General features: G+C 44.9%; 1 protein-coding gene across 2 annotated transcripts in view; it reads left to right on the top strand.

The window, feature by feature from the left end:
- DPP3 (dipeptidyl peptidase 3) overlaps nt 1–20,380 on the top strand; it is an 83,367-nt gene extending 62,987 nt beyond the window's left edge. For both annotated transcript variants that reach the window (XM_068259518.1, XM_068259519.1), the window contains 8 exons: nt 215–327; nt 3,166–3,258; nt 4,992–5,054; nt 9,349–9,473; nt 13,618–13,738; nt 15,669–15,848; nt 18,692–18,854; nt 19,917–20,380. In XM_068259518.1, the coding sequence (XP_068115619.1) occupies nt 215–327; nt 3,166–3,258; nt 4,992–5,054; nt 9,349–9,473; nt 13,618–13,738; nt 15,669–15,848; nt 18,692–18,854; nt 19,917–20,074 (1,016 nt within the window). In that variant the 3' untranslated portion in view covers nt 20,075–20,380. The remainder of the gene's footprint in view (nt 1–214; nt 328–3,165; nt 3,259–4,991; nt 5,055–9,348; nt 9,474–13,617; nt 13,739–15,668; nt 15,849–18,691; nt 18,855–19,916) is intronic.
- Nucleotides 20,381–22,866: the final 2,486 nt, after the last annotated feature.

Genomic DNA, 22,866 nt, shown 5'->3' with positions numbered 1-22,866 from the left:
GTTTACTGGCTTCTTCCCATCAGTTTATGAAGTTTTGAGGATTTTGGATCTCAGAACAAACTTGTAATGGATCTCTTCTCTCCAAATATATTTGTTTTCCACCAGCACGATAATTTAACACTATTTTTTCTCCTGGTGGCTAACATGGTGCACCTATTACTAATCTATAATGTGTTTTTTTATATTTTTACAATTTGCTGTCTCCCTGTTGCAGATGATGACATCAGACAGAGCGTTGGGTTTAAGAATGTCTCCTTGGGAAATGTCCTGTCGGTTGGATCTGCCACTGAGCGCGGCAAGCTGACATTTTTAGTGGAGGAAGACAAGGTAGAGCTTACAATGGACTTTAAGTGATCATTATTTTGGAGACAAAGTGAATAAAAGCATTGATACCTATCTGGGGCTTACTCTGGCTCCCTGCAGGCCGTGGGCTCCCTGCCCGTCCTCCTGGGGCGCTCAGATTGTTCACTAGCTGGCCCGGTAACTTTGACCATTTGCACTCTGTTGTGCATTTGTGGCCCAGGCACATGCGCACCCCCGTTGTGCTCCCATAGCGAGGAGCATTCTTTGCCTGCGGCCACTGCCTGAAGGAGGCTGGAGGAAGCCACCTTGTCTCAGGGTTCCTTTTAAAGTACACCTGAACTGAGATGGATATTGAGGCTGCCGTATGTATTTTCTTTTAAACCATGTAGATTTCCTGGATGACCTGCCGAGCCCTCTGTTTTATAATACTTCTGGCCTCAGACCCTGAACAAAAATGCAGATGTGTGTGTCTGGATTAGCGACATGCTTGTTTCAGTTGTGAGTCAGACGCTACTGCAGCCAAAGTGATCAGGAGGACAGCCAGGGCACTGGTATTGTTTAAAAGGAAATGACTATGATAGCTGGCGTATACCTCTCAGTTTAATGGTACTTTAAGAATTAAATATTGTTACAATATTCTCCTGCCCCAGCACAAATGTTTTCTCAGACTTTATTTGGTTGTTTTCCTTGCTATTTGTGGTAAATATAGTTACATACCTGGGCAGGACTCCTAATCATGTTATACCAACTAGACATTGCACAGCAAGATGCATGCTGGGAGATTTACATCAGCAGAGGCTTCAGTCAGACCTCTTCTTTAAGCTCACCATATTTATAAAGGGATGATCTCTAGTTTTTACTTTGCCATTAAGTCTTTGACATTTTTGGGGTATTTATAGAATGTGATCAATCTGCAGCTCCATTCATTTGAATGGAACCTTGGATTTGGTTCATAAAGAGATTTACACTAACTTCAATTGCCGCCATACTGTATATCGCTACTTAATTTAAAGTGTAATCAGAAGAAAATGTATGCCTGCTCAACATCAAGCTTAACCCTTTCAAGTCTGGCTATGCAAATCTGGCTAAAATGGCTTACCGTGAGACATGCTCACGCAGAAATGCATCTGCTTTCGCATGCCAAACTTTGTAGGGTCAAAAACCAATACCGCGAAGCGGTTGCCCTGCGGGAATTAGTTCATGCTTTAGGGCCTGTACACACTGCTGCGCTTGCGTTGCGTTTTTAAAAACGCATGCGTTTTTAAAAACGCAAGGTCTGTTGAAAAAGAATGAAAATCGTGATGACTTGTACACACTGGTGCGATGCGTTTTTAAAAAAAACGCAAACGCAGTGCCTGCTGCGCTTTTTTAAGCGCAGCGCATGAAAAACGCATTAAAAACGCATGTGCTTGCGTTTTTGCCTGCGCTTTTCAGAAGTCAGAATCCCAGAAGACTCTGCAATCTCCTGATTCCTGTTGAAATGTAAACTAGAAAAAAAACAAAGGATTCTTTAGCCAATCAGCAATTACAAGAAAAATGCAAACGCACAAAAAACGCAGGCAAAAGCGCATGCGTTTTTAAAACTACAGGCACTTTAAAAACGCATGCGCTTGCGTTTTTGCCTGCGTTTTTCAGTGTGTACAGGCCCTTATAGCACTATCCAGGAGCGCCACGGGGAGGCTTTCCAATGCAACCAACCGCACGGCCGGAAGAGGTACTGTATTGCTCCTTTCACATATTCCATTGGCTGGCCTGGCTCGTTGGAGCGGCGGCATACTTGTAAGAAAAGCCATCTTTATTGTCCGTTGGTGCGCTGAGGAAGTGACAGCAACATAGAAGAGAAGTGATTTATGGCTCATTTTACCCTGAAAGAAATATTCTTCTTATTTGTATATGTTTACATGTATTTTAAATTTGAAGATTTTCGCAACCGAGGTCCTTTAAGCAAACTCGAGGTGGCGCTTTAAAAAAAAAAGTTAGATACTTGCCTAAGATGGTTCCTCCTATGTCCTCCTTGAGCACACTGCCACTGTCTGCCTCCCTCTAAAAGTTTGCAGTTCTACTCCACACTTCTACATGGCGTGGAAAGCAGCCACGAGAACATATCTGACAAGCCCTTGTCAGATATATTCAGAGGATCCATGTGCGGCAACAGTGGGATCAAGGAGGACACAGACTGCCTTGGTACTGGCCAGTGGCTTCCCTCTACTTGTGTAAGTATTAAGCCTTCTACTTTTAAGGATGGCCTCGGGTTCACTTTAAAGTGGATCCGAGATAAACTTTTTTTCATTGCATAGTTGAGTTCCTTTCATATAGTTTATAGGGCATTCCTCAAGCTAAATACTTTTTTTTTTGTTTTAATACTCTAATTCCCTATAAACTAAACAAGCCTCACCCACAGCTTTTTCACAGTGCCTTGGCACTGTAGCAAGGGCTTATGTGAGCTCAGTCTGGGCAGGAGGAGGAGGAGGTTACTAGCCATTGATTTCAGAGGCAGAGGGGAGGAGGAGAGGGGACTGAATTTACACACAGGCAAGCAGATAGCATCTCCAGCCCTCAGCCTGTGAAAATGTGACAAACAGAACATGGCTGCCCTCATTGTATCACAGGAATAAATGAGCATAAGCTGTTGGGAGCTAGATATGCTATGTAAACGATCTAAACTTTAGATAAGATATATAGACAAGTTACTTGTTTTTTCATCTCGGATCCACTTTAAGATGGTGCTTGGCAGTAAGTTGGTAAACTTGCTATTTGAATTGGAGAGGGGCTCCTAAAGCTATAAGTCAGTTGTTCACCTGAGTCCTGTATGATGCACTATGTATGTTGCAGCAATGTACTATGTTAGTGTTTTCTTTACAGGATGTCTTTATGAAGTATCGCGGACCATCTTTTGAAGTTCAGGTTGGCCTGCATGAGTTACTAGGCCACGGCAGCGGGAAACTCTTTGTTCAGGTATGTGGTCTTAATTTTATATTCTATGGCTATGCATTATGGTTTTACTGCTTCACCTGCTAGCTGTAATCAAATACATGCATACAATGCAATGCACCGTTGGTTGGGACAGTGGACAGTGTCGTGCGCAGCGGGTTACAGGGGTGGCAGGGGTGCTGCGGCATAGCTAGCATAGTTGCCCCAGTATGGGGAGTTTAGTTGCCCCAATATGGCTAGTATAGTTACCCCAGTATAGCTAGTATAGTGGCCAGTATAGCTATAGCTAGTATAGTACCCCAGTATATAGCTAGTTTAGTGCCCAGTATAGCTAGCATAGTGCCCAGTATAGCTAGCATAGTGCCCAGTATAGCGCCCTAGTATGGGTAGGTGGTGCCTGACCCTCAACTCCACCCGCCTCATCCCCCCCCGGCTGCCACTCCTGTTACCTTATGAGCGGGCGGTCGCTTCCTTTCTTATATTCCCCCGTAGCCGCTCTCCTCTTAGCAGCATCTCCTATTACAGCAGCGCATCTTGCGGGATTCTTTTCCACCCCAGAATGTCCATCTATCTTATTTGGATCAATTTTGACCAAAAATCAATCGAGCAGGACAGAAAATTTGTTGAGTGGCAGTTGATCAGGCCATATTTCCTTCTCCAGTCTTTTGCAAATCGATGTGCTCTTTGTGGAATGGATCGATCCTGATCCGATTCTGATCGCAGGGTGATTGATGGGATAGACACATTGGATAATAATCAAGCCGTGCAACATGGCTAACCTAATGCACATTAAGCCAGCAAATACACATAATGCCTACAATGTAAACCAACCTTGTTAGTTCCACATACCCATGGATATAGGGGTAAGCCCAGGGCTGACATAAAAGTCAATGGGAACTGTGCTAAAAAAAAAGAAAGATACTTTCCTAAGGAGAGGGAAGGCTCTAGTTCCTAATGAGCCTTCCCACTCCTCTCCCGGTGTCCGTTCCAGCGCAGGATCCCCAGTAGCAGTATTTGACTAAATTAGTCAAATACTGCTCTCTCCATCGACGGAGGGAAGCTTTGGAAGTCTTCGGGGAGCCTGAGTGCTTCCGAAGACAGGCTGCTCGATACTGTGCGTGCGTGCGTGATAGAGGGTGCTCGCGCGAGTGTGCGCACTATGGAGCCGCTTGTCTTCGGGAGAACTCTGCTCCTGAAGAATTCCGAAGTCCTCCGTGGCAGGGGATTTAAACGGAGGAGCTGCCACCGCAATGAAGGCATCGGGAGAGGAGAGAGAAGGATCTTTAGGACCCAGAGCCTTACCTCTCCTTGGGTAAGTATCTGGTCTCTTTTTTTTTTTTTTTTTTTTTTTTTTAGCATGGTTCCCATTGACACTTTAAGACCCATGGTTAATACATCCTACAGAAACAATGCGCACAACCACAATGGGATGCGAAATAGAGAAAAAAAGTTGAGTGGGCCTGTCTGAGTGTATGTGAGAAAATGTCCAAGTCTTTGGCAATGAATTGGCCACTGAGTGGTATTTTTAGCAACTAGGAAAATATTAGGGCTTCTATAGCTATAGTGATTTATTATTTAAGGTGGCCTCATCTACCACTAACTTTAAACGGAGAGGACAGGAAGGCTGCCTTTGCCTGCTTCCTGGGAGTGGGTGAGGGGCGGCTTTCTGTGGTATTTCCACTTCTGAATAACCATGCAGTTATTGTTAAAGGATTAAATATACTGCTGTGATGTCATGGAATTTGTGTGTTTTCCAGGATGATAAAGGAAAATTCAATTTTGATAAAGACCATGTCATCAACCCAGAAACTGGAGAGATGGTGAGTAACGTCTGAGAATTCTTATGCTACACAATTCAAATGCTTTTAAACTGGGTAAGATTTTTATAGGCAGTAGTTGGGGGGGGGGGGGGGGGGTGATGTTAGGTGTTGTTTTTTAGCCATGCCACTTTCTGAAGAAGGTTTTATACCTTTGCAAAGACTGCTAAGAAATTGTTATCTGTGAGTGGGAGGAGCTTCATTGTGTATTCTAAGAGGTACTCTGCTTCTACCTGCACCACTAAGCCAGCCTATCGCAGAGAGGTACTCTGCTTCTACCTGCACCACTAAGCCAGCCTATCACAGAGAGGTACTCTGCTTCTACCTGCACCACTAAGCCAGCCTATCACAGAGAGGTACTCTGCTTCTACCTGTGCCACTAAGCCAGCCTATCACAGAGAGGTACTCTGCTTCTACCTGTGCCACTAAGCCAGCCTATCACAGAGAGGTACTCTGCTTCTACCTGTGCCACTAAGCCAGCCTATCACAGAGAGGTACTCGGCTTCCAACTGTGCAACTAAGCCAGCCTATCACAGAGGCGCTGAGCTTTGCACCAGACTTATTTGAGTTTTATGCTCCGTTTCTACTGCCTGATGAAGCAGGAGATGCCCGCGAAACACGTTGCACTTTCTGGAGTATATAAATACATTTTTATTGTTTTGAATATACACAACACTCGTGTGTGTCTGCTTTAGGGAGGTAAGTCCACCTCTGCCTCCTCTCATTTTAAACATTTTAGAATATTTTATCCTTTTGGCGCCTCTGTCTGCTTATACAGTATCACAGAGAGGTACTCTGCTTCTACCTGCACCACTGAGCCAGCCTATCACAGAGAGGTACTCTACTTCTACCTGTTCCACTAAGCCAGCCTATTGCTGAGAGGTACTCTGCTTCTACCTGCACCACTAAACCAGCCTATCACAGGGAGGTACTCTGCTTCTACCTGGGCCACTAAGCCAGCCTATCACAGAGAGGTACTCTGCTTCTACCTGTGCCACTAAGCCAGCCTATCACAGAGAGGTACTCTGCTTCTACCTGTGCCACTAAGCCAGCCTATCACAGAGAGGTACTCTGCTTCTACCTGTGCCACTAAGCCAGCCTATCACAGAGAGGTACTCTGCTTCTACCTGTGCCACTAAGCCAGCCTATCACAGAGGCGCTGAGCTTTGCACCAGACTTATTTGAGTTTTATGCTCCGTTTCTATTGCCTGATGATGAAGTGGGAGATGCCTACGAAACGCGTTGCACTTTCTGGAGTATATAAGTACATTTTTGTTGTTTTGAATATACACAACACTCGTGTGTGTCTGCTTTAGGGAGGTAAGTCCACCTCTGCCTCCTCTCATTTTAAACATTTTAGAATATTTGGCGCCTCTCTCTGCTTATACAGTATCACAGAGAGGTACTCTGCTTCTACCTGTGCCACTAAGCCAGCCTATCACAGAGAGGTACTCTGCTTCTACCTGTGCCACTAAGCCGGCCTATTGCAGAGAGGTACTCTGCTTCTACCTGGGTCACTAAGCCAGCCTATCACAGGGAGGTACTCTGCTTCTACCTGTGCCACTAAGCCAGCCTATCACAGAGCGGTACTCAGCTTCCACCTGAGCCACTAAGCCAGCCTATCACAGAGAGGTACTTTGCTTCTACCTGCACCACTGATCCAGCCTATCACAGGGAGGTACTCCGCTTCCACCAGGGCCACTAAGCCAGCCTATCACAGAGAGGTACTCTGCTTCTACCTGCACCACTGAGCCAGCCTATCACAGAGAGGTACTCCGCTTCTACCTGCACCACTGAGCCAGCCTATCACAGAGAGGTACTCTGCTTCTACCTGTTCCACTAAGCCAGCCTATTGCTGAGAGGTACTCTGCTTCTACCTGTGCCACTAAGCCAGCCTATCTCAGAGAGGTACTCTGCTTCTACCTGTGCCACTAAGCCGGCCTATTGCAGAGAGGTACTCTGCTTCCACCTGGGTCACTAAGCCAGCCTATCACAGGGAGGTACTCTGCTTCTACCTGGGCCACTAAGCCAGCCTATCTCAGAGAGGTACTCTGCTTCTACCTGTGCCTCTAAGCCAGCCTATCTCAGAGAGGTACTCTGCTTCTACCTGTGCCACTAAGCCGGCCTATTGCAGAGAGGTACTCTGCTTCCACCAGGACCACTAAGCCAGCCTATCACAGAGAGGTACTCCGCTTCTACCTGCACCACTGAGCCAGCCTATCACAGAGAGGTACTCCGCTTCCACCAGGACCACTAAGCCAGCCTATCACAGAGAGGTACTCTGCTTCTACCTGTGCCACTAAGCCGGCCTATTGCAGAGAGGTACTCTGCTTCTACCTGTGTCACTGAGCCAGCCTATCACAGAGAGGTACTCTGCTTCTACCTGCACCACTAAGCCAGCCTATCACAGAGAGGTACTCTGCTTCCACCAGGGCCACTAAGCCAGCCTATCACAGGGAGGTACTCCGCTTCCACCAGGGCCACTAAGCCAGCCTATCACAGAGAGGTACTCTGCTTCTACCTGTGCCACTAAGCCAGCCTATCACAGAAAGGTACTCTGCTTCTACCTGTTCCACTAAGCCAGCCTATTGCTGAGAGGTACTCTGCTTCTACCTGTGCCACTAAGCCAGCCTATCTCAGAGAGGTACTCTGCTTCTACCTGGGCCACTGAGCCAGCCTATCACAGAGAGGTACTCTGCTTCTACCTGTGCCACTAAGCCGGCCTATTGCAGAGAGGTACTCTGCTTCCACCTGGGTCACTAAGCCAGCCTATCACAGGGAGGTACTCTGCTTCTACCTGGGCCACTAAGCCAGCCTATCTCAGAGAGGTACTCTGCTTCTACCTGTGCCACTGAGCCAGCCTATCACAGGGAGGTACTCCGCTTCCACCAGGGCCACTAAGCCAGCCTATCACAGAGAGGTACTCCGCTTCCACCAGGGCCACTAAGCCAGCCTATCACAGAGAGGTACTCTGCCTCTACCTGCGCCACTGAGCCAGCCTATCACAGAGAGGTACTCTGCTTCTACCTGGGCCACTAAGCCAGCCTATCACAGAGAGGTACTCTGCTTCTACCTGCGCCACTGAGCCAGCCTATCACAGAGAGGTACTCTGCTTCTACCTGGGCCACTAAGACAGCCTATCACAGAGAGGTACTCTGCTTCTACCTGCGCCACTGAGCCAACCTATCTCTGAGAGGAGAGGTGAAAGAGAAGTTGTTCAGTACCAGCCACAGTATGTTGCATTCCAGAGCTGCCACAGTGCTTCCCTGCAAGGGAACCCAAAGCAAGAGGTATAAGGAGGCTGCCATATGTATTTCATTTTAAAAAAATACCAGTTGCCTGGCATTCTGCTGCTCTTTCATGCATCAGTAGTGTGTTAATCACTCATCTGAAACAAGCATGCAGCTAATCTTGTCAGACTTCATTCACAGCATCTGCATGCTTGTTCAGGGTCTATGGCTTAAAGTATTACAATGGAGGCAGAAGAATAGCATAGCAGCCAGGCAATGTGCATCATTCAAAAGTAAATAAATATGGCAGCCTCCATTTACCTCTCATTTCAGTGGTCCTTACTCTGTTGATTTATTTATGCAGTACGAAGATAATTTTATTACACATCATTATAAATGCAAAGAAATTGGGCAAAACTGGAGCAGTTACCTGGAAGAGCCAACTAGATTTCTTGTGTAATTAAAATAAAACGTTTGAAACTTGATAGGTTTCTTTGGGCTGATGCCCCATATTTGGTCCAAGTTTCTTTGCAAATATTCAGATACAAAGTTGGCTTTTATTGACATTGAATAGAGCGTAAAATCTGAAGTAACATTCAGTTTGGGGAAAGGATGTGAATATGGGGGTAAATTGTAAGTTCCAACAGTCCTGATTTCGCTGGGACTGCCCTGGGTTGGGAAGTTTGCCCCAGGTTCCGTGCAGCCCACCTGTGACCTTGAGTGTGCCCCCCTCCCCCTAGTGGTATAAATTCAGAGTATGGCACAGTGGAAGAATTGCTTTGCTCACCTCTCCATTACTGTGAACCGGGGGGACCACTAGACCGGGAACTGTATCAGGGGCATGCTGCATTAAAAATTGGGGTGTGGCTAAAGGTGCAGCAGGGGCGGGTCTTAGTGTCACTTTTTTTTTCTGGCTCCAAAAGTTGGGAGGTATGGGGAAGGTGATAAATACCAAATAACTTATTTTTCAGCTGTGAGCGCATGCTGTCAGGTATGTTTCAAGGTAGGTACAGATTTGTTGTGCATTAATGGTATGAGCTCAGCTAACCTTCCATCCCTCCAATCAGGTGAAGAGCTGGTATAAGCCGGGGGAGACATGGGACAGTAAATTCTCTACTATCGCCTCTACCTATGAGGAATGCAGAGCAGAATGTGTCGGCCTCTATCTGTGCGTCAATGAAGAAGTGCTGAAGTAAGTTCTACACTTCAGCCAAAATGATCTTAACGCTCATCCATATTAACCCATTTGTCATTCTGAAGAAATGGATTTGACAGTGTTGCACCAATTAACCCTTTAGCAGCCAATTTAATTTAGCACATTTTTTTTTTTTTTTATTTCTCACTTTTTCTGTTTCATTGCTTCTAATTCGTTCTGCTGTAACATGTATTTATGGCCACTTGCCACTAGGGGGCAGTGTGAGACAGTAACAGAGGACTTCTGCTTTCAGATTCTATATTTTCTACTAGCAGGGAGAGATCAAAGCATTCCAAGACTTTACAGCAGTACGAGCTCTGCCGACTGAGGTCACAAGCTGCGTACTTCTCTCAAACAGCATAACTCTATTGAAGCTGCTAATGGGTTAAATACTCAGCAGCTAGATTGAGACGAGTTTTCCCACACTCCCTAAAGTAATGAGACGAGTTTCCCCACACTCCCTAAAGTAATAGGAAGTTTATAAGTGCGTTTCCCAAACACCGCTCAGACATTTATCAAGTATAAAATCAGTTTAACATGAAATCTGCATAGAATTGGATACTAAATATCATATAAACAATATTTAATGTCGTCGGCTACCTGTAATACAGCATCACACTTGTCAGTCACATCCACCGCCGCTCTGCATTAGGAAAAATAAAAATAGCATCTGCTTAAAATAGATTTCTATGTTAAGAGCAAGTTAGGAGGCTCGATTATTAAAAGTTTGCTTCAGGCTAACGTGCTGGTGAGTCACTTTGGTATTTTAATAAGACAAATCAGGGTAAGTATGCATGAAGTAAATGCTCATATATTTTAATAGCGATCTGGGAAATACCAAAATGGGAAGGCTGGTACTCGGCAATTCCCAAGTTGTAAAGATCCGTAGCCGGTTAGTTAATTCGCACAGTCCGGAGCAGTGTAATGCAGGAGTCCAGCCCGGCTAGTGGCGAGACAAGAGAGACTGACGTATGCAGATGATGTTACTTCCTACATAAATGTCGGGCTTGAGTATTGATTGGCTCCTGCTTGAAGCAGTGGCGTAGCAATATGGGGTGCAGAGGTAGTGACAGCATCGGGGCCCTTGGGCTGAAGGGGTCCCGATGAGCCCTCCCTCACAGAGCCGGGACAAGGTCCTCCAGCACCCAAGGCTGACACACCAAAGTGCGCCCCTCCATCCCTGCCACTCCAGCTGTCACACACTGATTACTATTAGACTAAGAGGTCCACAGGGCCCACAACCTCCCCAACACCTTAATATCTAGTTATCTGGCTTGCAGTCACTGCTATGAATCCCCTTTTTCGTATTTATTTCTGCTTCAAACACAATTAGGAATGACAGCTGAATGAATTGTGCGCCCCCTCCTACACTGCGCCCTGAGGATGGAGCTTCTCCAGCCTATGCCTCGGCCCGGCCCTGCTTCCTCAACTGCAGTATTAGCTCTTTGTTGGTTCTGTGCTGGTAATAAACACTTCTTATAGATGCTTTAAAGGACCTCTGTTACGAAAATTTTAAAATATTTGTAAACATATACAAATAAGAAGTAGGTTTCTTCCAGAGTAAAATGAGCCATAAATTACTTTTCTCCTATGTTGCTGCCCCTTACAGTAAGAAGTAGAATTCTGACATTACCGACAGATTTTGGACTAGCCCATCTTCTCAAGGGGGGTTCTCAGGGTTTTCTTATATTTTTAAAAGCCCTTAGTAAATGGCAGTTGCTCTGTCCAACTGCCAAAGTATGCAGGGAGGCTGGCCAACATCTTTGTATAAATCTTTTTCAGGGAATGTCTTTATAAAGAATAAAGGCCATGCTGAGAATCCCCTATGGAGAGATGGACTAGCCCAAAATCTGTTGGTAATGTCAGATTTCTAATACTTACTGTAAGAGACAGCAACATAGCGGCGTACTCAATGCCAAGCCGCTGCAGCTAAAGCGAACAAAATTTTGGGATGCATTAAAAGGGAAATAAAAACTCGAGATGCTAGCATAATATTGCCCCTGTTTAACTCTCTAGTAAGGCCACATCTGGAATATGGAATTCAGTTCTGGGCACCACATTACAAAAAAGATATTGCAGTTTTAGAGCAGGTGCAGAGACGAGCTACAAAATTGATACGTGGGATGGAAGGTCTCACTTACCAAGAAAGGTTAGATAAACTGGGTTTATTTAGTCTAGAGAAAAGACGCCTTAGAGGGGATCTAATTAACATGTATAAATACATCAGAGGGCAATATAATAGCTTGGCGGATGAGCTTTTTGTCCCTAGGCCTTCTCAAAGGACTAGAGGACATGATCTGCGCATGGAGGAAAAACGTTTTAGCCATTTATTTAGGAAACGGTTCTTTACAGTAAGAGTGATTAAGATGTGGAATGCATTGCCACAGGAAGTCGTTATGGCAAACTCTATACCTGCATTTAAAGGGGGCTTAGATGCTTTCCTTGCGTTGAAAGACATCCATGGCTACAATTGCTAGGTAATGCCTAATGATGTTGATCCAGGGATTTTATCTGATTGCCATCTGGAGTCAGGAAGGAATTTTTCCCTTTTGGGGCTAATTGGACCATGCCTTGTAAGGGTTTTTTTCGCCTTCCTCTGGATCAACAGGGGTATGTGGGGGACGGGCTGGAGTTGTACCTTGTACTGGTTGAACTCGATGGACGTATGTCTTTTTTCAACCAAAATAACTGTGAAAAATAGGAGAAAAGTAATGTATGGCTCATTTTACTCTGGAAGAAATTAACTTCTTATTTGTATGTGTTTTTAAATTTTAAGATTTTCGCGACCGTTCCACCTTTAAATAGTTGTAATCATTAACAAGATGTCCCTCGTCCCCCTTCTTGCACCTCTGACACTGTTGTTGTCCTTGGCAGGTTTTGGTGTGCAGTATCAATTGTTATGCTTAGAGTGCTTGGGTGGGTCCAATATAAAATCTGCACCGGGGCCCATAGCTCCTTAGCTACATCACTGACTTGAAGTGACGTCACGAGTGCCAGCCAGGAGGGGGCGTGTATGAGACGGCGCTCTGCAGCCACCAGTACTCACATCTACAAGAATCTCCCATATACTGCAAGTCCAGTGGCTGAAGCCGGGCTACTCCTAGACATATTATGTATTCAGATCTGCAGTACTGACATATGCACGGGCTGAACCAGGTTCACGGTCTTCCCAATGCTAGAGGGAGACCTTCAGTTTCACATTGTAATGCAGCAGCAGGCCCTGTCCTTCCACTAATGTGACCTGCAAGTTGCATTACCCATAAAGTGCTGAAAACTTTAAATACTGATGAGTAATGGGGGTGGGGGGGGGGCTCTGCCACAGCTCAGACCCCCAACCGCACACATATAATGGTACCTGCGAGTTGCACAGATTTAGTGTAAATAAACAGATTTTGAAGCTAGTGCAGTGAAATTATGGAAGAAAGCGGTACACACCTTGCATGAAATTTGCATGCAAGCCAGAACCCACCCACCTCAGATACCACAACATTTTTTACTGCTCCTTACATACCAGAGAAGTGTTGCTTTTATGTGGAGACCGCATTGTGTACAGTGAAAATAATCTTTGGATCAACAAAACTGAATTTTCATTCATTTCCTGTGTGTGTGTGTGTGTGTGTGTGTGTGTGTGTGTGTACAGTGTGTGTGTGTGTGTGTGTGTGTGTGTGTGTGTGTGTGTGTGTATACAGTGTGTGTGTGTGTGTGTGTGTGTATACAGTGTGTGTGTGTGTGTGTATACAGTGTGTGTGTGTGTGTGTGTGTGTGTGTGTATACAGTGTGTGTGTGTGTGTGTATACAGTGTGTGTGTGTGTGTGTGTGTGTGTGTGTGTGTGTGTATATACAGTGTGTGTGTGTGTATATACAGTGTGTGTGTGTGTGTATACAGTGTGTGTGTGTGTGTGTGTGTGTATACAGTGTGTGTGTGTGTGTGTGTGTGTGTGTGTGTGTGTGTGTGTGTGTGTGTGTGTGTGTGTGTGTGTGTGTGTGTGTGTATATATATACAGTGTGTGTGTGTGTGTGTTTTGTTTTTGTTGTTTACTTTTTTGATCCGTGGACACAGCCTTTACACCTCGTGTTGCACAGAGATATTGCGCACCAATCGGTTTTATCAGTTTAACCCTTCGTCTGTTGCATCTTGCAGGATATTTGGCCATGAATCTCAGGAAGCTCAAGATGTTCTGTATGTCAACTGGCTGAACATGGTCCGGGCTGGATTAATGGGGCTGGAATTCTACACCCCAGAGACTGGCAAATGGAGACAGGTTTGTTTTCTAAATAAAGTAATGACAACAGATGACTATTGTTCAGTCCAATCCAGACCACCTGACTACAGCGGGATGGCTCTATGCTTACCCTACCCCCATGCCACTCATTATTTGCTGGCTCTGCTGGAGAGAAATGGTAATCCCATGGGTCAGATTTTTAAACAGCCTTTTTTATCTTTCATCAGTCTCCTGTGTCCCCACTGTGCACTCTTGCACTGCAACTGGGATTTCTGGGGGGAGGGGGGGATTTTAGTGATTTTTCTACAGTAAAAAAAGAGAAAATCCTTCTTAGCATTTCCCATTTTAACTGTGGCTATTTTGAAGCCAATCCTGATGTAATTTCCTCCCTTACGCTCCTCTGCCTGATTGTGTATTCATTGCCCGCCCTCCACTATAGAAAGTACATTGTCTAAGCATGATAAATATTGGCCAATCAGAGAGGAACAGAAGTGTGGGAGGGGAAAACGGGAGGGAAAGAGGCTTCAGCCAATCAGGCTGCATTAGTTGACTCTGAGGGGAAAGTAGAGAAGCAAAAAGGCACTATTCTGTGTATGTCAGCCCCCTTACAGACCTGTATGGAACACCCTTTATATTATGATCACTGACCAATTTTACCACCTTCTTGTAGTATGAGGGTTTTGCCTACACAATCTGCTCAGGGTATTCCAAATCCATTTACCCTCAAACTACATGGAGACGGTAAAATTGGTCAGTGATCAGCCAATCATGATTAAAAGTCTGTACCTGGCTTTACTGAGCAGTGGGAGTCGGGCTGCGCTCCCCATCACAGTGTCAATTCCCTAGTGAATGAGACTGTCTATTGAGTCAGTCGCTAGAGAGGTGTGGCTGCAGCGAGATTTGCAGTCAGACCTATGTCTAATTCTGAATTCTAATGTCTGTGGACACAGGCCTAATGGGTAGGATGTGAGCAGAGAATGCAGGTTGTAGCTGTACCCTGCTGGAAACAACCATGTTGATTGAAAGCTACACCCTGTTTGTGAGCTGTTGTTCTTGCCAGGGTGTAAATTTCAATCATCTCCACCGCGCCGTCCGCTCGCTCTCACTGTTTCTGTGTTGCTGCATCCGCACGCTGTTCTGTCACGCTGGCAGCAGAGCTTCCGTGTCTCGATCAGAAGCCAATTTCCTTGGCTCCTGCCCCTGTGATTGCCGTGAGCCAATCACAGCAATTGCATCACTTTACAGGGGCACAGATGGCTCTGGTCTTAAAGAGGAGCTGTCAGCTATACTATTTCAGAAAAACACACACACACACACACACACACACACACACACACACACACACACACATATATTCGATAAATACCTGCTCTACTTACATAATATATGTATTGCACTGTCCACGTTTTGATTTTAGTGATTTTTTTTTTCTACAGTAAAAAATGAGAAAATCCTTCTAGGCATTTCCCATTTTAACTGTGGCTATTTTGAAGCCAATCCTGATGTCATTTCCTCCCTTACACTCCTCTGCCTGATTTGCCCGCCCTTCACTATAGAAAGTGCATTGTCTCAGCATGAGAAATATTGGCCAATCAGAGAGGACCAGAGGTGTGGGAGAAGAAAGCAGGAGGGAAAGAGGCTTCAGCCAATCAGGCTGCATTAGTTGAGCCTGAGGGGGAGTAGAGAAGCAAAAAAGGACAACCCAGCATGCCCTGCAACTTCCTTTTTTGTGTACCAAATAAGACTCAAGTAAACTGGGGAATGATCATTTATCAACCAGAAAAGTAATAGTGATTTTAACTTTTGGATTGCCTAGTTAGCATCCTTATTACTTGAACTTATTAATTGATTTTTGATTTTATGCCAGACAGTTGCACTTGAAAGAAGCCAGAGCCATCTGGTCCGTAAAAGGTTAACCTGTTACTCTGGGAGTTGGTTTTGATCACATTGTGCTTTTTATCTTCTTCAGGCTCACATGCAGGCTCGTTTTGTCATTCTTCGAGTCCTCTTAGAAGCTGGAGAAGGTTTTGTCACTGTCACTCAGAAAGTCGGAGCTGATGGCCGTCCAGATGCACATGTGACGCTAGACAGGAGCAAGATTCTCAGTGTGGGCCGACCAGCGATTCAGAGTTTCTTACAACGTTTGCAGGTAAGTTTAGCTTATCACTATGGCGCTGATGCTCTAGATGTTCTCATGAGTAATACAGCTTCAATTCTCAGAGGTATTAGTTCATACAAATTGTGAATTGTTTCCAAAGGAATTTTAGCCCATTCTTCAGTTAAAACACCCTCCAGTTCATTTAGACGATGGCGGCGGATATAGACTTCTTACTTGAATCTCTAATAACGACCATAAATGCTCAATAATGTTGAGGTCTGGGGATTGTGGTGGCCAGATGAGATGCTCAACTTTATTAGAATGTTCCTCGTGCCGGAAACAGTTCTTGAACCATAGGATGAACTTGGTCGCCCAAAATTCCTAAATAGTCTCAGCTGTTAATTCTTCCATGAAGGGAAATAATTGCCCCCTTAGATCATCACAGAACCCCCTCCATGTTTTATGGTTAGGAGAAGGCAGTCTGGATGAAATGCTTCTTTCGGCTGTCTCCAAATGTACACTCAGCCGGAGGTCGGAAATAAGATAAACGATGATTCGTCAAAGAAAATCACATTTTTCCACTGCTCGAGGGACCAATTCTGGTGGTTTCTACACCACTCTAAATGCTTTGAAACATTTGTCTTTGAGAGCAGAGGTTTTCTAATTGCAGTTCTTCCATGGAATCCAGATTTGTGCAGCTCCCGACGAACAGTTTTTGTGGAAACTGGGTTCTGTAGGTGTTCATTCAGCTCTGCAGGGATTTTAGGAGCCGTGGTCTTGCAAGCTTTTCTAACAATTCGGTTTAGAGTCCGATGGTCTCTCTCAGACAACTTGACTTTCGGGCCACAACTGTGCCTTGCTGGGGACGTTTTTCCTTCTCTTTCAAAGGCAGTCATTACTTTTGAGACAGTACCTCTTGAAATGCCAAGCAAGGGCAGTTTCTGTTACAGTAGCGCCTGCCATATGAGCACCAACAATTTGGCCTCTTTGAAAGTCTGAGAGATCTGCCATTTTTATAAATTATAACCAACTTTTGTTTAAATATCTGTAAAAAAAAACATTTTAATTAAACCTATCCAATAACAAAAATAATAAACAAAAAAATTTAACCTATGTCAAGTTTTGATTGCTTAAAACATGTTCAAAGATTATGATGCCAAAATGTTAGGTGTTTCCATTATTTTGTCCAACCCCTGTGTATATATAATGGTTAATGAGGAAGTAAGTGTGTGATGGTTTACTTTCAACACAACACAGTTGTGTTGTATGCTTAAATCAAAGTTTTATTAGAATCGCACATAGTACAGGACAGAGCCTGTACAGAGTGCTAATAAGTGACCGCCCGGCAGTAGCGTTCCTGCCATTGGGCTTAGGAGGGCAAAGCGCACCGGGTGACCAACGGGACAGGGGTGTCACCAAGGCCTCCCACAGAGGCCATGTTGCAGGAGGGGGGAAGCGGCCAAAGAAGGGACAGCACTTCCAACCCCCAACCCCCCCCCCCCCCCCCCTCTAAATTAGCGGCGGCAGACAGGAGTGGGAGGAGAGGAATGACTCACCTGCGTTCCAGGCGATGGAACCTTGTGACACTGGTCTCTGCCTTTGCTGCCGCTTACTGTGCTTCCACTAATCATGAAGCACAGCGAGCGTTGGAGATGGCGGAGAATAGTGTCACGTGACGATGATGCTGCGCGCCATCGCCTGGAATGCCAGGACCTGGGGATCTGGCCCCCCTCCCCGCCATTGTCCCCACTGCCCCTTCTTCCAAGCTTCCTCTCCTCCTCCCCCCCCCCCCCCCATACTGGGGGGAACTATACTATCTATTCTGAGGCAACTATCCTGATACTGGGGCAACTATTCTACCTACACTGGGGGCAGTATACAACTATACTACCTACACAGCAGAAGAGGAATATGTGCTTCAAACACCAAGTTCAAACCTGATATATTTGGCTTTGCAAATTTGGCCTAATTGGCTTAATCACGGGGCAATGCTCATGCAAATATGCATTTGCTTTCACATGCCATAATATGCAGGGTCTAAAACAAATTACCGCAAAATGGTTGCCCTGCAGGGATTCGATCGTGCAACAGTTAGCACTATCCAGGGGCACCACGGGGAGGCTCCCCCCCCCCCATGCCTTCATCAACTTGAGAGAGCCGCAGAGCTCCAAGCCCTCTCACTGCTCGGAAGCCCTGTAGCAGCACCCCAGAGGGGGAGGCTGGGAAGTGCCATATGAGCATGACTTGGGAGCAATACATGAGAGGGGAGTGATACTACCTATACTGGGGCAACTATAGTAGCTACCTAAACTAGGGGTAACTCTACTACCTATACTAGGCCAACATTAGGGGGGGGGGCACTATTTCACCTATACTGGGGACACCTATACCTGGCATTACCTGCCGTGGTGCGCTTAGCATGCCATACTCGCTCCTTTCTTTTTTTTGGGGGGGGGGGGGTGTCTTTTAATACCCAGCACCAGGTGTCACATGCCCTAGGTACGCCACTGCTGCCCAGGCCCACCTTTTTGTTTCTGAACTTTGTTCGGTCTGTTTGCAAGCATGGCCATACTGTGCCTGTGTGAGTATGTTCTGCACATACAAGTAGCACTGCTTGTGCACAGAGGAAATGGCCACGCATGAGGTGCTGCAGGCGGGGCCTGTACTCTAGTATGTGCAGTACAGATGCACTCCTATACAAACTGGTATCTGGCCATTAAAGCATATTCAACAAGACCTTGTAGAATGTGGGATACAGGAAGTGGCTGTAGAAGCACTCTGAGGTGAAGCCCCCCTCCCCCGGAGCGCTTTCCCCTTATGTCTCCTTTACCATACATTACTGAAACCTACCCATGGTAATCTAGCACTGGTCAATGCCTCCTTGCTTTCCACAGGTATACAAATCCACAGCAGATGTAGAAAGAGCTCGTCAGATGTACGATGGATACTCCAAAGTTACAGACTCTGAAACGTACAAGTTTCTTACACTACGCGACATTGTGATCCTGAGAAAAGAGGAGCGCAAATCCTTTGTACAGATAAACACGCGAATGACGGGTGAGTGAGAAGTGTAATAGACGATGCCTACAGCCTCATTTAAAGCACATATCCCGTGGAATCTAGCATTGTAGCTGGCTATTCGCTTTATAGTACAACTGAACTGAGAGGGGTATGGAGGCTGACCTTTATTTCCTGTACAATACAGCTACCTGGCTGTCCTGCTGAGCCTCTGTTTCTAATACGCTTAGCCATAGACCTTGAACAAGCATGTAAATCAGCTGTTTCTGACTGAAGTCTGACAGGATTAGCCACATGCTTGTTTAAGGTGTGTGATTCAGACTCCCTGACTGAAGTCTGACAGGATTAGCCACATGCTTGTTTAAGGTGTGTGATTCAGACTCTACTGCAGCCAAATAGATCAGCAGGGCTGCCAGGCAGCTGTTGTTGTTTAAAAGGAAATACATATGGCAGCCATCATATTCCATCAGTTCAGGTGTACTTTACCCACTTTTGGGTTTTAGACGTACTGTCACTTACAGTAGGTAGTACAGATCTGGCAGATTTTGGTCTAGTCCACCTCCTGATGGTGGATTCTCAGCATTACCTTTATTATTTACAAAAGTACTCCCTGGAAATGATCTATAGAGATGTCTGCGAGCTTTCCTACTCGCTTGCACATTATTTTGACAGTTTAGTAAGTGCTTTTGTTAATTTGGAAACTGATAATTCCCCTATGAGGAGATGGACGAGTCCAAAACCTGGCAGATCCGTCACTACCTACTGTAAGTGACAGCCACATAGAAAAATAGCAATTTATAGTTCATCGTAATCTGGGAGGTATGTATGTATGTATTCTAACGTTTAACATTTTTTATGATAGTTGAACTTAAAGTCCTGTGGTTGGCACAACACTGTAGAGGGGCAAAAAATCAAAAGTAGTGCAAGAAAAATTGGTACAAAATTGCTTCACTTTTGTATTAGTTTTGCTCCGATTTTCCTTGTACTGGTTTTGATAAATGTCCCCCAACATTCCCTGCTTGGGAAAGGATTTGTAGGCTGTTCTGGGGAATACATCAGTAGCTGAGCTGTGGCACTGATAATCATGATGTTTCTCCCCAGGTGAAGCTGTAGAAGCTGTGCGGTATGACAGCAGCCCGTCCGGTCTGGTCCAGTCAGTCATAGAACGATTCCCTGATGATGAAGAGGAACTGGAGCACCTGATGCTACAGCTGAGCTGTGCGGATGCCCATTACTGGGGAAAGCAGTCCAGCAGATGACCGGCGAGTCTCCTGAGTGATGCACTGTGGGGTTGTTCTGTGGATGGATATGAAGACAGAACTCTGCAGATGATCAGCATGGGTTGAGTGTAATTGTCAATATGGCAGATTTATGCAAGGAAGGGGTTTCCAATAATCACTTGTAAGGAATGGCAGTCTAAATGATAAGAAAAAGAAACTCCCCTGCAGTATACTGTCACCAAGGTCCACTGGGCACAGGTTCTTGGGGTTCAAAGATCAAATGATGAGTTTAAAGGATGTAAGTGTTCCAAATTAAAAAAAATCATTTTTCACAACTAGACTAAAGCTCTTCTTGTATTTGTTATTTTTAACAAGCATACAATCCTTAGCTTACATTACTTGGAGGACCTCTGAGCTGAAGAGTAAGAGATGAGCTTTACTTACCTGGGGCTTCTTCCAGCCTCTAGCAATCTATGTGGTCCCTCGCTGCAGTTCCGATGCCCACCAGTGCGCTGCTAGCCCCCCTGAAAGACCCCAGACCATAGTTGTGGTTGCAGGCTTCTGTGCAAGCGGGTCTCACTTGACTGGGAATGTTCTTCGCTTACGCAGTTTGCAAAGACTTAAACTGTGCAACCGCAGGACGCTCCCGGCCTCAGGAGTGCAATCGAGAGGGATGCATAGAAGCCTGCAACCACAGCTATGGTCTAGGATCTTTAGGAGGGTCAAGGGGCACACTGGAGGGCAGCGGAACTGCAGCGAGGGACCACTTAGACTGTCCTTCAGGTCTGGTGTCTTTTATCTATTACTTATGTGACGTAATATAAGGATGTTAATTTAATTTTGCTGTACATTGCTCGTCAAGATCTTGTGCATTAGCGTACATGCCTTAAAGGAAGCCTATAATAAAGAAAAGGGCCCCTGGAGGTACTTGCCTCAGAAGGGGGAAGCCTCTTGATTCTAATGAGACTTCGTTCTGTGTCGCACCGATCCAGCACATATTTACCTCTGAGATCCAGCATAGGCGTCGTACCAGCTTCAGTACAAAAATATAGAAAAATTTGCCAGTGTCCAACATTCTTGTCTTCTTACCCAAAGAAAAGAATAATGGGCGGGGCTAAACTTTGCATATAGCACATGTATGAAAACTCTTTCCAGTATATATGTCACCAGCCTCCTTAATGTACAAAAGGACTTTTATAGATACAAAATGCAGACACGTACTATTCGAATATACTTAATGAAAACGGGACACAACATGAATTTAAACATTAAAATCCAGCATGAAGGCGAATCATTTTGCCATAAAACCAGCTGTCCTATATTGGTGTTGGGAAAATACTTAATAATTTGATGCATCCAGATATAATACACCTCAACATTCATCCGCATACATACAAGTGCCATGCGATTCAACTTTGTGCCCCCCCCCCACCCCCACCTCTTTGTTATTGAAATTCCAGCATTCTGCCTTTGTGTGCTGAGAGAACTCACAAATAGTTAATACTCAATCCATGCAAACACTTGGCAGCAGCCAAATAAATGTCTAACAGCCTCAATTCACTAAGCAGTTTCGGCTAGTATACAGATGGTTTTTAGTCTACAGATGGTTTGGCGTAATTTTTTTTATACCTGGTCTAACATTCAGTAATTACACGATTCACAAAGGCAAACAAGGAGTAACCACGCCCACTTTTTCTGAAAGATTAGACCAGCTGATTTCTTTCCGGTAAAGTAATTCTGTGAGGTATTTTAGACGTGAGGATGGAACCTTTGGAATTAATTATGCAGGAGATTAATTGTATGCAGAGGAGAGCTCATCAAAGGAGAAGGATGTCAGTCATAGCTACTCGTTTGTGAATTGCATCTTTTGATAATTTCCCCTGCTTTACCAACCTATTTACCAAATGTTTTAGACCAGATCTAAAACAGGACTAAAACATTTGGTAATAGTGAATTCCCCTTTGAAGCAACTGACCAAACCATCAGTAGACTAAAAACCATCAGTAGACTAGTCTAAACTGCGTAGTGAATTGAGGCCCTGGTAAAGAGTGCACAACTCCAATCCATTAAGTGATTGATAGAGGCGATCTCACCACATTTTTCTTCCAGTGTTATCTCCTTTATCCCTGGTGGGTTCAGATACTGGCCAGTATACCGCTGTGTCCCGCTCAGCATTTAGTGAACGCACTGATAAGTTTGAGAACATTGCTGGTGATGTCAGTTATACAATTAGATCTTTTTCTTGCGATACTACACGGGTGGTGTATATGATTACAGTGCCCATGTAAATTGAAATATATTAGTAAAACTAAAAGCGCCATGACTGACCAAGTACTTGACCATATTAATAAAATCCGTGGTGGAAAAGCGTCAGGAACTATTTATGATCGCTATAAAGAAAGTCATAATAATGATCCCACAGGAATTTATAGATGAAAATGTCAACAAGGAGAGGAGATTTTGATAAGGTTCTCTATTGTAAAGAAGCCTCAGGGATTTTTAAACTTAGTACATTCTCCCCTTTGGGACTAAATGCAGAGTTGGACTTCTCTCCCTTCTTGTGGATAAAACGTTATAATTGTTAGATCAGGATTGGTGTGTGTATGTTTGAGAAAAATATGATCGGCTGTCTCTGTTTCAAAATATGTGGCTTGATGACATTGTTTCTCTTGCTTGCCATTATTACATTATGTGAAGAATGAATGGATCCGCAATGTATGTTTAAGTACCAAAATACGGTATATATTTGGATCCCTGAAGAAAAATCAATACGGTTTATTCTGAAGTAAGTGGGATTTAAGTGGACTGTTGTTTTCCCTTATCCATCTCTA

The sequence above is a fragment of the Hyperolius riggenbachi genome, chromosome 11, assembly GCF_040937935.1.
Source record: "Hyperolius riggenbachi isolate aHypRig1 chromosome 11, aHypRig1.pri, whole genome shotgun sequence".
Lineage (NCBI taxonomy): Eukaryota > Metazoa > Chordata > Amphibia > Anura > Hyperoliidae > Hyperolius > Hyperolius riggenbachi.
This window is presented reverse-complemented; position numbering and strand designations above follow the sequence as displayed.